Genomic DNA, 14,358 nt, shown 5'->3' with positions numbered 1-14,358 from the left:
TGTAATCATTTATATGTAATGCTTTTAATCCAGGGATAGGCTGGCCATTGTAATCATTTATATGTAATGACTTTAATCCAGGGATAGGTAGGCCATTGTAATCATTTATATGTAATGCTTTTGATCCAGGGATAGGTTGGCCATTGTAATCATTTATATGTAATGATTTTAATCCAAGGATAGGCTGGCCATTGTAATAATTTATATGTAATGCTTTTCATCCAGGGATAGGTTGGCCATTGTAGTCATTTATATGGTTGGCCATTGTAGTCATTACATTTTAATCTTGCCAGGAGTTCAAAGTGGGTAACAAGACGTGGCAGGCTGTCAAGGACCTGACGGTGAACATGTTCGAGGGCCAGATCACGGTTCTGCTGGGGCACAATGGAGCCGGAAAGACGACCACACTGTCCATGCTGACAGGTGGGACACACGCACACACAGCCATACACATTGCTACTTTTCCCTTGTACAATCTACAGACGGAATTGAAAACAGTAATGATGCTAACAGAACCAAAAGCATAGACAGTCCAGTGTTTTCACTCTAAAACCAAACTCACAATAGGCTTTGTATTGTATAACTCACTCCTTATGTTTCTCTGTGTATCCTCCAGGTCTGTTTCAGTGGCAGGGCCTACATTAACAGCTATGTTTCTCTGTGTATCCTCCAGGTCTGTTTCCTCCCAGCAGTGGCAGGGCATACATTAACGGCTATGACATCTGTCAGGACATGGCTCTGATTCGCCACAGCCTGGGCCTGTGTCCGCAGCACGACGTGCTCTTTGACAACCTCACTGTCCGGGAGCACCTGCTCTTCTACGCACAGGTAAGACATGCAAACACGCACGCAGAGACAGACAGGCGCAGAGACAGACAGGCGCAGAGACAGACAGGCGCAGAGACAGACAGGCGCAGAGACAGACAGGCGCAGAGACAGACAGGCGCAGAGACAGACAGGCGCAAAGACAGTCAGACAGACACCATTCCTTTCCCCTCTACGTTCCTTATCTTCTGTCCTCTTATCGTTCCTTCTAAGTTTACTTTCTCATTTTCACTTCCCCACACTTTAACTTTTCCTCACATTCCATACTTCCCTTCTTCCCTCTCTCTTGCGCTCTCGCTCTCTTTTTTTTGGTCATTTTAGCAGACGCTCTTATCCAGAGTGACTTACAGTTAGTGAGTGCATATATTTTCATACTGGCCCCCCGTGGGAAATGAACCCACAACCCTGGCGTTGCAAGCGCCATGCTCTACCAACTGAGCTACAGGGGACTACATTACTGAGTACCACTCTTGCGCTCTCTCTCTTATGCGCTCTCTCTCTCTTATGCGCTCTCTCTCGCACGCGCTCTCTCTCTTGTGCATCTCTCCAGCTGAAGGGGTATTCCTTATGTCTCTCTCTCTCGTCCCCAGCTGAAGGGGTATTCCCAGGAGAAGATTCCGGCGGAAGTGGACCGGATCATCAGGATCCTGAACCTGGAGGACAAACGGCATTCCCACTCCAAGACCCTGTCAGGTGGGATGAAGAGGAAACTATCCATCGGCATCGGCCTCATCGGAGACTCCAAGGTCCGTATTGGTCTGCGTCCCAAATGGCACCCATTTCCCTATTCAGTGCATTACTATTGACCCAAAGGTATTGTCTCGTCACTCAATTCAAAATGACTTTATTTATCGCAGAGGGGTAGTTAGCATGGCATTGTCAGTGTACAAGCATACAATAATACCATGAATAAATACATATTCACATGCACAGTGCCTTCAGAAAGTATTCACACCCCTTGACTTTTTCCACATTTTGCCTGAATTTAAAATGGATTCAATTGAAATGTTTGTCACTGGCCTACACTTTATACCCCATAATGTCAGTGGATTATTTTTATTTTTTTATCTGTACAAATTAATAAAAGCTGAAATATCTTGAGTCAATAAGTGTTCAACCCCTTTGTTATGGCAAGCCTAAATACGTTCAGGAGAAAAAATGTGCTTAACAAGTCACATAATAAGTTGCATGGATTCACTCTGTGTGCAATAATTAGTGTTTAACGGGATTTTTGAATGACTACCTCATCTCTGTACCCCACACATACAATTATCTGTAAGGTCCCTTGGTCGAGCAGTGAATTTCAAACACAGATTCAACCACAAAGACCAGGGAGGTTTTCCAATGCCTCGCAAAGAAGGGCACCTATAGGTAGATGGGTAAAAAAAAAAGCAGACATTGAATATCCCTTGGAGCATGGTGAGGTTATTAATTACACTTTGGATGGTGTATTAATACACCCAGTCACTACAAATATACAGGCATCCTTTCTAACTCAGTTGCCGGAGAGAAAGGAAACTTCTCGGATTTCACCATGAGGCCAATGGTGACTTTAAAACAGTTACAGTGTTTAATGGCTGTGATATGAGAACTGAGAATGGATCAACAACAATGTAGTTAGTCCACAATACTAACCTAATTGACAGAGTGAAAAGAAGGAAACCTATACAGAATACAAATATTCCAAAACAGGCATCCTGTTTGCAACAAGGCACTAAAGTAATATTGCAAAAAATCTGGCAAAGAAATTAACCTTTTGTCCAGAATATCAAGTGTCATGTTTGGGGCAAATCCAATACAACACATTACTGAGTACCACTCTCATATTTTCAAGCACAGAGATGGCTGCATCATGTTATGGGTATGCTTGTAATCGTTAAGGACTGAGGAGTTTTTCAGGATAAAAAGGAAACGTTATGGAGCTAAGCACAAGCAAAATCCTAGAGGAAAACCTGGTTCAGTCTGCTTTCTACCAGAAACTAGGAGATTAATTCACCTTTCAGCAGGACAATAACCTAAAACACAAGGCCAAATCTACACTGGAGTTGCTTACCAAGAAGAAGTGAATGTTCTTGAGTGTCCGAGTTACAGTTTTGAATTAAATCTGCTTGAAAATCTATGGCAAGACCTGAAAATGTTTGTCTCGCAATGATAACAACCAATTTGACAGAGCTTGAAGAATTTTGAAAATAATATTGGGCAAATGTTGCACAATCCAGGTGTAGAAAGCTCTTAGACTTACCCAGAAAGACTCACAGCTGTAATCGCTGCCAATTGTGCTTCTACAAGGTATTGACTCGGGTGTGAATACTTATGTAAATTATACTTTTCTGTATTTAATTTTCAATACATTTGCAAACATTTCTAAAAACATGTTTTCACTTTGTCATTATGGGGTATTGTGTGTCGATGGGTGAGAAATCTATGTAATCCATTTTGAATTTGGGCTGTAACACAACAACATGTGGGATAAGTCAAGGGATATGAATACTTTCTGAAGACACTGTATGTGCAACACACAAGGCTATTTCAACACATTTTACCCCTCTGGCTCTTTTTCTGTCCCTTCCCTTCCCTTCCACCCCCTCCCTCTCTCAATCTCTGTCCATCCATCCCTCCATCTCACGACTCCTCCCCTCCAGGTGGTGATGCTGGATGAGCCCACGTCGGGCATGGACCCGTCGGCGCGGCGGGCCACCTGGGACCTGCTCCAGGGCGAGAAACGCGGGCGCACCATCCTGCTGACTACGCACTTCATGGACGAGGCCGACCTGCTGGGGGACCGTATAGCCATCATGGCCGGGGGAGAGCTGCAGTGCTGCGGGTCGCCGCTGTTTCTCAAGAACAAATACGGTGAGAGAAAAGAGTGAGAAAAAGAGGGATGGTAGAGAGGATAAAGGATGGGGCAAAGGGAAGAGAGGAGGGAAGGTAAAATGAACAGGTGTGATGGAGAGGTTGTAGAAAGTGAGAGAAAAGAGGTGGAATAGAGTGGTGAAAGGAAATGGGTTGGACAGAATGGGTGGGAGGTGGAAGAGTGGGGAGTGAAGAATACAAGACAGAATGTGCTGAATGTGAATAGTGTGAATAACTAGTAGTTGTAGAATGTCTTGAGGTGATAAGAGAATGTTTCAGAGATCTAACTTCATCTTCCTTCTCCTGCATCTCAGGTGCTGGCTACCACATGGTGATCGTGAAGGACGCGCTGTGCAACGTGTCTGAGATCACACGGCTGGTCCACATGTACGTTCCCAATGCCACGCTGGAGAGCAGTGCCGGGGCTGAGCTCTCATACATACTGCCCAAAGAGAGCACCAACAGGTAAGACAGATGCACGCAGACACACACACACACACACCTGTATGTCTCATTCCCTCCCAACCTAAAATCAATACCCAATCTTACACAGGCTATCAGTGCCGATGGCCACAGCTCTGAGTTTAGTGTGACATACTATTTCAAGTTGGGTCCAATCTGAGGGTGTTGCTACTTGCTACAGTATGATTACAGAGACCTCTACTTCTAGAGGTGAGGGTGATATTTCAAGTAGATACAGTTGGGGAAAAAAGTATTTAGTCAGCCACCAATTGTGCAAGTTCTCCCACTTAAAAAGATGAGAGAGGCCTGTAATTTTCATCATAGGTACACGTCAACTATGACAGACAAAATGAGAAAAAAAAATCCAGAAAATTACATTGTAGGATGTTTTATGAATTTATTTGCAAATTATGGTGGAAAATAAGTATTTGGTCAATAACAAAAGTTTCTCAATACTTTGTTATATACCCTTTGTTGGCAATGACACAGGTCAAACATTTTCTGTAAGTCTTCACAAGGTTTTCACACACTGTTGCTGGTATTTTGGCCCATTCCTCCATGCAGATCTCCTCTAGAGCAGTGATGTTTTGGGGCTGTCGCTGGGCAACACGGACTTTCAACTCCCTCCAAAGATTTTCTATGGGGTTGAGATCTGGAGACTGGCTAGGCCACTCCAGGACCTTGAAATGCTTCTTACGAAGCCACTCCTTCGTTGCCTGGGCGGTGTGTTTGGGATCATTGTCATGCTGAAAGACCCAGCCACGTTTCATCTTCAATGCCCTTGCTGATGGAAGGAGGTTTTCACTCAAAATCTCACGATACATGGCCCCATTCATTCTTTCCTTTACACGGATCAGTCGTCCTGGTCCCTTTGCAGAAAAACAGCCCCAAAGCATGATGTTTCCACCCCCATGCTTCACAGTAGGTATGGTGTTCTTTGGATGCAACTCAGCATTCTTTGTCCTCCAAACACGACGAGTTGAGTTTTTACCAAAAAGTTCTATCTGACCATATGACATTCTCCCAATCCTCTTCTGGATCATCAAAATGCACTCTAGCAAACTTCAGACGGGCCTGGACATGTACTGGCTTAAGCAGGGGGACACTGCAGGATTTGAGTCCCTGGCGGCGTAGTGTGTTACTGATGGTAGGCTTTGTTACTTTGGTCCCAGCTCTCTGCAGGTCATTCACTAGGTTTGAGGTTGTGGACAGGTGTATTTTTATACTGATAACAAGTTCAAACAGGTGCCATTAATACAGGTAACGAGTGGAGGACAGAGGAGCCTCTTAAAGAAGAAGTTACAGGTCTGTGAGAGCCAGAAATCTTGCTTGTTTGTAGGTGACCAAATACTTATTTTCCACCATAATTTGCAAATAAATTCATTAAAAATCCTACAATGTGATTTTCTGGAAAAAAAAATCTCAATTTGTCTGTCATAGTTGACATGAAAATTACAGGCCTCATCTTTTTAAGTGGGAGAACTTGCACAATTGGTGGCTGACTAAATACTTTTTTCCCCCACTGTATATATAGCTGACGTTCCAAATGGCACCCTATTCCCTATTTAGTGCACTACTTTTGACCACTTTTGACCTGGTGAAAAGTAGTGCACTAAAAAGGGAATAGGGTGCCATTTTGGTCACAGCCATAGTTGTTGGTTTTATCTGTATTGAGTGACTGTTGAGAGGTGGTTTAACGGCCTGAGATGTATCCATAGCTCCCCCATGACACAAGACTGTTTTAGATCCGGGTCTGATTGATCTCTGATGGATCAATGTTTTTACCTCTCCAGGTTTGAGCTGCTGTTTGCAGAGCTGGAGATGAACAGAGAGGAGCTGGGCATCGCCAGCTATGGAGCCTCTGTCACCACCATGGAGGAGGTCTTCCTCAGGTATGGGACCACACTCACCACAGCTCCCAGGGAGAGTACCAGCTATGTCTGGATCTCTCACCACAGCTCCCAGGGAGAGTACCAGCTAAGTCTGGATCTCTCACCACAGCTCCCAGGGAGAGTACCAGCTATGTCTGGATCTCTCACCACAGCTCCCAGGGAGAGTACCAGCTAGGTCTCTCGGTACTGGTTCATATGAGTCAAATATTGATAATACACTTTACTTAAAGCCTGCCGTTGTAATTAAGACTTGTCATGAGTATGTATGTACCTGCAGGCTTTTAAGTGTACACACACACACATACATACACACACACACCAGTGGTGGTCGGTGCCGTCTAAGATGAGGGAGGATGATTATTTCTATTACAGCATATTGGATGACTGTCTTTCATATTCCATTCACCCAATTCAATGTAACAGCGATAGGTTTAGGCTACTACGTGATACAAAAAATTTCCCTATACCCATCATGAGTTTGCTACAACCTACGAATGAAAGTTTACAACATAGATGCACGCAGGTCGAGAGAAACATTTGAGGTGACAGACAGTATATACCGCCTTGCACACTCTTGCCTGCATCTAGCTGATCTAGGGTGTAATCATTAGTCTAACAGTTGCAAACAAGAGTTTCTATTGGACAAATTCAGGTATGTTTATCCCCGTTTCGTTCCGTTTGCTTCCGTTTAAGAAAAGTTTTTCAACAGAATCGGCGGAATGAATACACCCCTGATCACGCGTAAACACAGTTCACTTTCATAGCAGCCGCGTTGTATTCCTTCTCACATCTATGTGCTGTCCTCCTCTCACCTTTTCTCTTCGTTTGTGGACTTCAATGCACAACACATCAGCTGTATGTGACCAGGCGAAAAAACCTTTCCAAGCCAAACCATATCATAACCACTACAGCCTACATCGTTGTCACCATATTAGTAGTCAACATACAGTTGAAGTCGGAAGTTTACATACACCTTAGCCAAATACATTTAAACTCAGTTTTTCACAATTCCTGACATTTAATCCAAGTAACAATTCCCTGTCTTAGGTAAGTTAGGATCACCACTTTATTTTAAGAATGTGAAATGTCATAATAATAGTAGAGAGAATGATTTATTTGAGCTTTTATTTCTTTCATCACATTCCCAGTGGGTCAGAAGTTTACATACACTCAATTAGTATTTGGTAGCATTGCCTGTAAATTGTTTAACTTGGGTCAAACGTGTCGGGTAGCCTTCCACAAGCTTCCCACAATAAGTTGGGTGAATTTTGGCCCATTCCTCCTGACAGAGCTGGTGTAACTGCGTCAGGTTTGTAGGCCTCCTTGCTCGCACATGCTTTTTAAGTTCTGCCCACACATTTTCTATAGGATTGAGGTCAGGGCTTTGTGATGGCCACTCCAATACCTTGACTTTGTTGTCCTTAAGCCATTTTGCCACAACTTTGGAAGTATGCTTGGGGTCATTGTCCATTTGGAAGACCCGTTTGTGACCAAGCTTTAACTTCCTGACTCATGTCTTGAGATGTTGCTTCAATATATCCACATAATTTTCCTTCCTCATGATGCCATCTATTTTGTGAAGTGCACCAGTCCCGCCTGCAGCAAAGCACCCCAACAGCATGATGCTGCCACCCCCGTGCTTCACGGTTGGGATGGTGTTCTTCGGCTTGCAAGTCTCCCCTTTTTCCTCCAAACATAACGATGGCCAAACAGTTTATATTTTTGTTTCATCAGACCAGAGGACATTTCTCCAAAAAGTAAGATCTTTGTCCCCATGTGCAGTTGCAAACCTTGGTCTGACTTTTTTATGGCGGTTTTGGAGCAGTGGCTTCTTCCTTGCTGAGCGGCCTTTCAGGTTATGTCGATATAGGACTCGTTTTACTGTGGATATAGATACTTTTGTACGTGTTTCCTCCAGCATCTTCACAAGGTCCTTTGCTGTTGTTCTGGGATTGATTTGCACTTTTCGCACCAAAGTACGTTCATCTCTAGGAGACAGAACGCGTCTCCTTCCTGAGCGGTATGACGGCTGCGTGGTCCCATGGTGTTTATACTTGCGAACTATTGTTTGTACAGATGAACGTGGTACCTTCAGGCATTTGGCAATTGCTCCCAAGGATGAACCAGACTTGTGGAGGTCTACAATTTATTTTCTGAGTTCTTGGCTGATTTTGTTTCATTTTCCCATGATGTCAAGCAAAGAGGCACTGAGTTTGAAGGTAGGCCTTGAAATACATCCACAGGTACACCTCCAATTGACTCAAATGATGTCAATTAGCCTATCAGAAGCTTCTATAGCCATGACATCATTTTCTGGAATTTTCCAAGCAGTTTAAAGGCACAGTCAACTTAGTGTATGTAAACTTCTGACCCACTGGAATTGTGATACAGTGAATTATAAGTGAAATAATCTGTCTAAACAATTGTTGGAAAAATTACTTGTGTCATGCACAAAGTAGATGTCCTAACCGACTATCCAAAGCTAGTGGTTGAAAAACGAGTTTTAATGACTCCAACCTAAGTGTATGTAAACTTCCGACTTCAACTGTAGCTACAATCATGCAGTAACGTTACAGTGTACAGTCAGTAAGCAGTTTAGTACTTGCACCGGCGGGCCCCGGTGGCAATAAATTAGTAAAACCAAAAGCTTACCTTGACTTGGAAGAGTTCCAGTGTTGTTTTGGATAGTCATAGCCAGCTAGCTAACATAGCATCCCTCTATTTGAGCAGGGTGTTTGAGTAGGCTTAACTAGCTAGCTGCATTTGCTAGCTAAGTAAGTGAAACTGAAAGTAAAAAAACTAAATGACAATCTCTATCGCTCTCTTGCTTCTCCTTCATCTTTCTCTCTCTTTGAGTCAACTACTCACCACATTTTATGCACTGCAGTGCTAGCTAGCTGTAGCTTATGCTTTCAGTACTAGATTCATTCTCTGATCCTTTGATTGGGTGGACAACATGTCAGTTCATGCTGCGAAAGCTCTGATAGGTTAGAGGACATCCTCCGGAAGTCGTCATAATTACTGTGGAAGTCTGTGGAAGAGGGTGAGAACCATGAGCCTCCTAGGTTTTGTATTGAAGTCAATGGACCCAGAGGAGGACGGAAGCTAGCTGTCCTCTGGCTCCACCATGGTGCTACCCTACAGAGTGCTGTTGAGGCTACTGTAGACCTTCATTGTAAAAAAGTGTTTTTTTAATCAATTATTTGGTGACGTGAATATACTTTGTGTATTTGTATCTAAAAAGGATAACTTTTTTAACGTTTTACCATGTTTATTTGTATGAAATTCACAGAGGAGGATGGTCCTCCCCTTCCTCCTCTGAAGAGCCTCCACTGACACCCACACTTATTCCAGTTCTCATCTTCCGCTCAATTACTCCATCACCAGCCAGCTGCCTTCAGCCTACTTCTGAGCAATTATTTCTGTCTGTGTGTTTAAAGCCTGTTTGTCTGTGTGTGTTTTGAGAGTAATTTCATGTGTGTGTGTGGGGGGGTTTAGTACAGTTTGTGTTACTGTCTGTTAGTACAGTTTGTGTGCGTGCACACGTTCTTGTAGGCATGTGTTCTTTCAGTAGGACACAGCTGTAAAGGCTCTAAACAGAATGTAGCAATTACGTCCAAAATGTCTCATTTCAGGCGTCATTATTTTTACATCATGCTGTGGGTCTATCAGTGAGTGTCTCAGTCATTAACCGTATACAAAAGCCTCATTAGTCCTCTATTTGTTTTCAACTACACTAAAAGCCACCATCTTAACACATGTTCAATCTGTTCACACTGGTACATACTGTAGCTGAAGGTGTAACACCATTTAAATTAATCCTATCATTAGGGTTTATTTTTAACTACACTAAAAGCCACCATCTTAACACGTGTTCAGTCTGTACATACCCTGGCTGGTACATGCTGTAGCTAAAGCCTTAACTGGTCTTTTCAGTTTATTTTCAGCCCTACAACATACAGCCTCTTTCCATTATTAATTTCATTCAGCTTTATTCCCACCCTGCTCTTTGAAGGGGTGGACCATCTACATTAGTCCTGTCATTTCAGTTTCTGTTCACATATGCTGAAAGCTACCTAATTTAACACCTGTTCAGACTGTTCTTACTTTGGCTTAGTAATATCTGCTTCTTTTCATCTTACTACATACAGTGGGGAGAACAAGTATTTGATACACTGACAATTTTGCAGGTTTTCCTACTTACAAAGCATGTAGAGGTCTGTAATATTTATCATAGGTACACTTCAACTGTGAGAGACGGAATCGAAAACAAAAATCCAGAAAATCACATTGTATGATTTTTAAGTAATTAATTTGCATTTTATTGCATGACATAAGTATTTGATACATCAGAAAAGTAGAACTTAATATTTGGTACAGAAACCTTTGTTTGCAATTACAGAGATCATACGTTTCCTGTAGGTCTTGACCAGGTTTGCACACACTGCAGCAGGGATTTTGGCCCATCCTCCATACAGACATTCTCCAGATCCTTCAGGTTTCGGGGCTGTCGCTGGGCGATACGGACTTTCAGCTCCCTCCAAAGATTTTCTATTGGGTTCAGGTCTGGAGACTGGCTAGGCCACTCCAGGACCTTGAGATGCTTCTTACGGAGCCACTCCTTAGTTGCCCTGGCTGTGTGTTTCGGGTCGTTGTCATGCTGGAAGACCCAGCCACGACCCATCTTCAATGCTCTTACTGAGGGAAGGAGGTTGTTGGCCAAGATCTCGCAATACCTGGCCCCATCCATCCTCCCCTCAATACGGTGCAGTCGTCCTGTCCCCTTTGCAGAAAAGCATCCCCAAAGAATGATGTTTCCACCTCCATGCTTCACGGTTAGGATGGTGTTCTTGGGGTTGTACTCATCCTTCTTCTTCCTCCAAACACGGCGAGTGGAGTTTAGACCAAAAAGCTCTATTTTTGTCTCATCAGACCACATGACCTTCTCCCATTCCTCCTCTGGATCATCCAGATGGTCATTGGCAAACTTCAGACGGGCCTGGACATGCGCTTGCTTGAGCAGGGGGACCTTGCGTGCGCTGCAGGATTATAATCCATGACGGCGTAGTGTGTTACTAATGGTTTTCTTTGAGACTGTGGTCCCAGCTCTCTTCAGGTCATTGACCAGGTCCTGCCGTGTAGTTCTGGGCTGATCCCTCACCTTCCTCATGATCATTGATGCCCCACGAGGTGAGATCTTGCATGGAGCCCCAGACCGAGGGTGATTGACCGTCATCTTGAACTTCTTCCATTTTCTAATAATTGCGCCAACAGTTGTTGCCTTCTCACCAAGCTGCTTGCCTATTGTCCTGTAGCCCATCCCAGCCTTGTGCAGGTCTACAATTTTATCCCTGATGTCCTTACACAGCTCTCTGGTCTTGGCCATTGTGGAGAGGTTGGAGTCTGTTTGATTGAGTGTGTGGACAGGTGTCTTTTATACAGGTAACGAGTTCAAACAGGTGCAGTTAATACAGGTAATGAGTGGAGAACAGGAGGGCTTCTTAAAGAAAAACTAACAGGTCTGTGAGAGCTGGAATTCTCACTGGTTGGTAGGTGATCAAATACTTATGTCATGCAATAAAATGCAAATTAATTACTTAAAAATCATACAATGTGATTTTCTGGATTTTTGTTTTAGATTCCGTCTCTCACAGTTGAAGTGTACCTATGATAAAAATTACAGACCTCTACATGCTTTGTAAGTAGGAAAACCTGCAAAATCGGCAGTGTATCAAATACTTGTTCTCCCCACTGTATGTGGTCTCATGGCCATTATCAATTTGATAGAGCTACTGCAGAGGCCCCTAATCCATTTTCATTGCTGATCTCTTATAGAACTGTTAGATGAAGCTCCTTGAAAATTTAGCTGTAGATGGAATCAAATGTTGCCGCTCTGTCTCTCTCCTCTACCTGTCTTTGTCTGCCTGTTGTAACAGACAGATGTCTGTCAGGCATTGTGGGAGTGGAGATTGGCTGGCTGAATTCATCATAGATTTGTAACGAACAGAAATAGTGTTCTGGCTATTGTGGTTGTCCAAGCTCCTGTCCATCCCCTCTGAGAGGGAGAAGGCAAGAGAGTTAGCAGGGCTGGAACGACATAAAATGCTCACCATCACCAATAACACACACACTTATTAAGTACTCTCCGATGTGCTCCTTTGTTTTGTGTACAATAGACACCCCCCTGGGGTGTGTTCCTGAGTCCTGTGAAGAGATTTCAGCATCAAAATCCCATCTGATTCGCACAGAGTGCTCTCTCCATAAGCCACTTCCTGAACACGATGATTCATCCAATTATGAATTAATGTTTAATGTCTATAATTAAGTTTTGTACAAACTGTCAAGATGTCATACAGTACAAAGAAAGGGTCCTACGTTCTTCCGGACCACCTGACATGATTAGGAAAAACTAAAGTTTCCTGGTCAGATCACATGTTCTGGGAAAAACTCAGCATAGTTCATTTAATATACAGCTGAATTAAATTGTCATAATCTCATCATTTAACACTAGGTATCTAACTACTTTAAATTGTATATTTCCTTATATGTTGTCATGATAAAGCTCAGTTCAGTAGGGTAGCTCAATAAAATTGTTATAACTAAGTTGTATTCGTCCCTGTGTACTGTCAGACTAGAGAAGTGCACTAAGTTGCATACAGTGCCTTGGGAAAGTATTCAGACCCCTTGACTGTTTCCACATTTTGTTACGTTACAGCCTTATTCTAAAATGGATTAAATAAAGGTCCCCAAGAACACAGTGGCCTCCATTATTCTTAAATGGAAGAAGTTTGGAACCACCAAGACTCTTCCTAGAGCTGGCCGCCCGGCCAAACTGAGCAATCAGGGGAGAAGGGCCTTGGTCAGGGAGGTGACCAAGAACCCGATGATCACTCTGACAGAGCTCTAGAGTTCCTCTGTGGAGATGGGAGAACCTACCAGAAGGACAACCATATCTGCAGCACTCCACCATTCAGGCCTTTATGGTAGAGTGGGCAGATAGAAGCCAGTCCTCAGTAAAAGGCACATGACAGCCTGCTTGGAGTTTGCCAAAATGCACCTAAAGACTCTCAGACCATGAGAAACAAGATTCTCTGGTCTGATGAAACCAAGATTGAACTCTTTGGCCTGAATGCCAAGCGTCATGTCTGGAAGAAACCTGGCACCATCCCTACGGTGAAGCATGGTGGTGGCAGCATCATGCTGTGGGGATGTTTTTCAGCGGCAGGGACTGGGAGACTAGTCAGGATAGAGGCAAAGATGAACGGAGCAAAGTACAGCGAGATCCTTGATGAAAACCTGCTCCAGAGCGCTTAGGACCTCAGACTGGGGTGAAGGTTCACCTTCCAACAGGACAACGACCCTAAGCACACAGCCAAGACAACGCAGGAGTGGCTTCGGGACAAGTCTCTGAATGTCCTTGAGTGGCCCAGCCAGAGCCCGGACTTGAACCCGATCGAACATCTCTGGAGAGACCTGAAAATAGCTGTGCAGCAACGCTCCCCTTCCAACCTGACAGAGCTTGAGATGATCTGCAGAGAATAATGGAAGAAACTCCCCAAATACAGCTTGTAGCATCATACCCAAGAAGACTCAATGCTGTAATCGCTGCCAAAGGTGCTTCAACAAAGTACTGAGTAAACGATCTGAATACTTATGTAAATGTGATATTTCATTTTTTCATTTTTACTAAATTAACATTAACATTTAAAAAAAACAACATGTTTTTGCTTTGTCATTATGGGGTATTGTGTGGAGATTGAGGGAATAAAACAATTTAATCCGTTTTAGAATAAGGCTGTAACGTAACAAAATGTGGAAATAGTCAAGTGGTCTGAATACTTTCCGAAGTTACTGTATGTCCCTGTGTACTGTCAGGCTAGAGAAGTGCACTGAGTTGCATATGTCCCTGTGTACTGTCAGAGTGGGAAAGATAAGTTATAGATACAACATCAACCATATTATAATGTTTGTATTTCCTTGTGTGTGTCCTCAGAGTGGGGAAGCTGTTGGTCTCTAGCCTGGACATCCAGGGTTAGGGTTAGATATAATGCTACTGTACTAAGCTGTACATTCCTGTGTATTTCCAGAGTGGGGAAGCTGGTGGATTCTAGCCTGGACATCCAGGCCATCCAGCTGCCGGCGCTGCAGTACCAACACGAGAGACGCTCCCACGACTGGACCTTGGACGACGCCAGCAGCTACAGCGCCATGACCGACGTTACCGACTTCACTGACAGCGGCACGCTCATCTCTGAGGACTGCTCCAACATCAAGCTCAACACAGGGGTGAGAGAGGAGAGTTTTTTGTGTGGATTCAGGCAGAAAG

General features: G+C 43.7%; 1 protein-coding gene across 1 annotated transcript in view; it reads left to right on the top strand.

Annotated features, from left to right (window-relative positions):
- The window catches only part of LOC121570723 (phospholipid-transporting ATPase ABCA3-like), a 69,764-nt gene that overhangs the window by 41,465 nt on the left and 13,941 nt on the right, over window positions 1–14,358 (top strand). The window contains exons 12-18 of the mRNA XM_045221048.1: window positions 294–423; window positions 674–828; window positions 1,416–1,571; window positions 3,468–3,678; window positions 3,993–4,143; window positions 5,934–6,032; window positions 14,120–14,318. Coding sequence (XP_045076983.1) covers window positions 294–423; window positions 674–828; window positions 1,416–1,571; window positions 3,468–3,678; window positions 3,993–4,143; window positions 5,934–6,032; window positions 14,120–14,318 — 1,101 coding nt within the window. The remainder of the gene's footprint in view (window positions 1–293; window positions 424–673; window positions 829–1,415; window positions 1,572–3,467; window positions 3,679–3,992; window positions 4,144–5,933; window positions 6,033–14,119; window positions 14,319–14,358) is intronic.

The sequence above is a fragment of the Coregonus clupeaformis genome, chromosome 7, assembly GCF_020615455.1.
Source record: "Coregonus clupeaformis isolate EN_2021a chromosome 7, ASM2061545v1, whole genome shotgun sequence".
NCBI lineage: Eukaryota > Metazoa > Chordata > Actinopteri > Salmoniformes > Salmonidae > Coregonus > Coregonus clupeaformis.
Note: the sequence above shows the minus strand (reverse complement) of the source record. Positions and strands in the feature narration are given on the sequence as shown.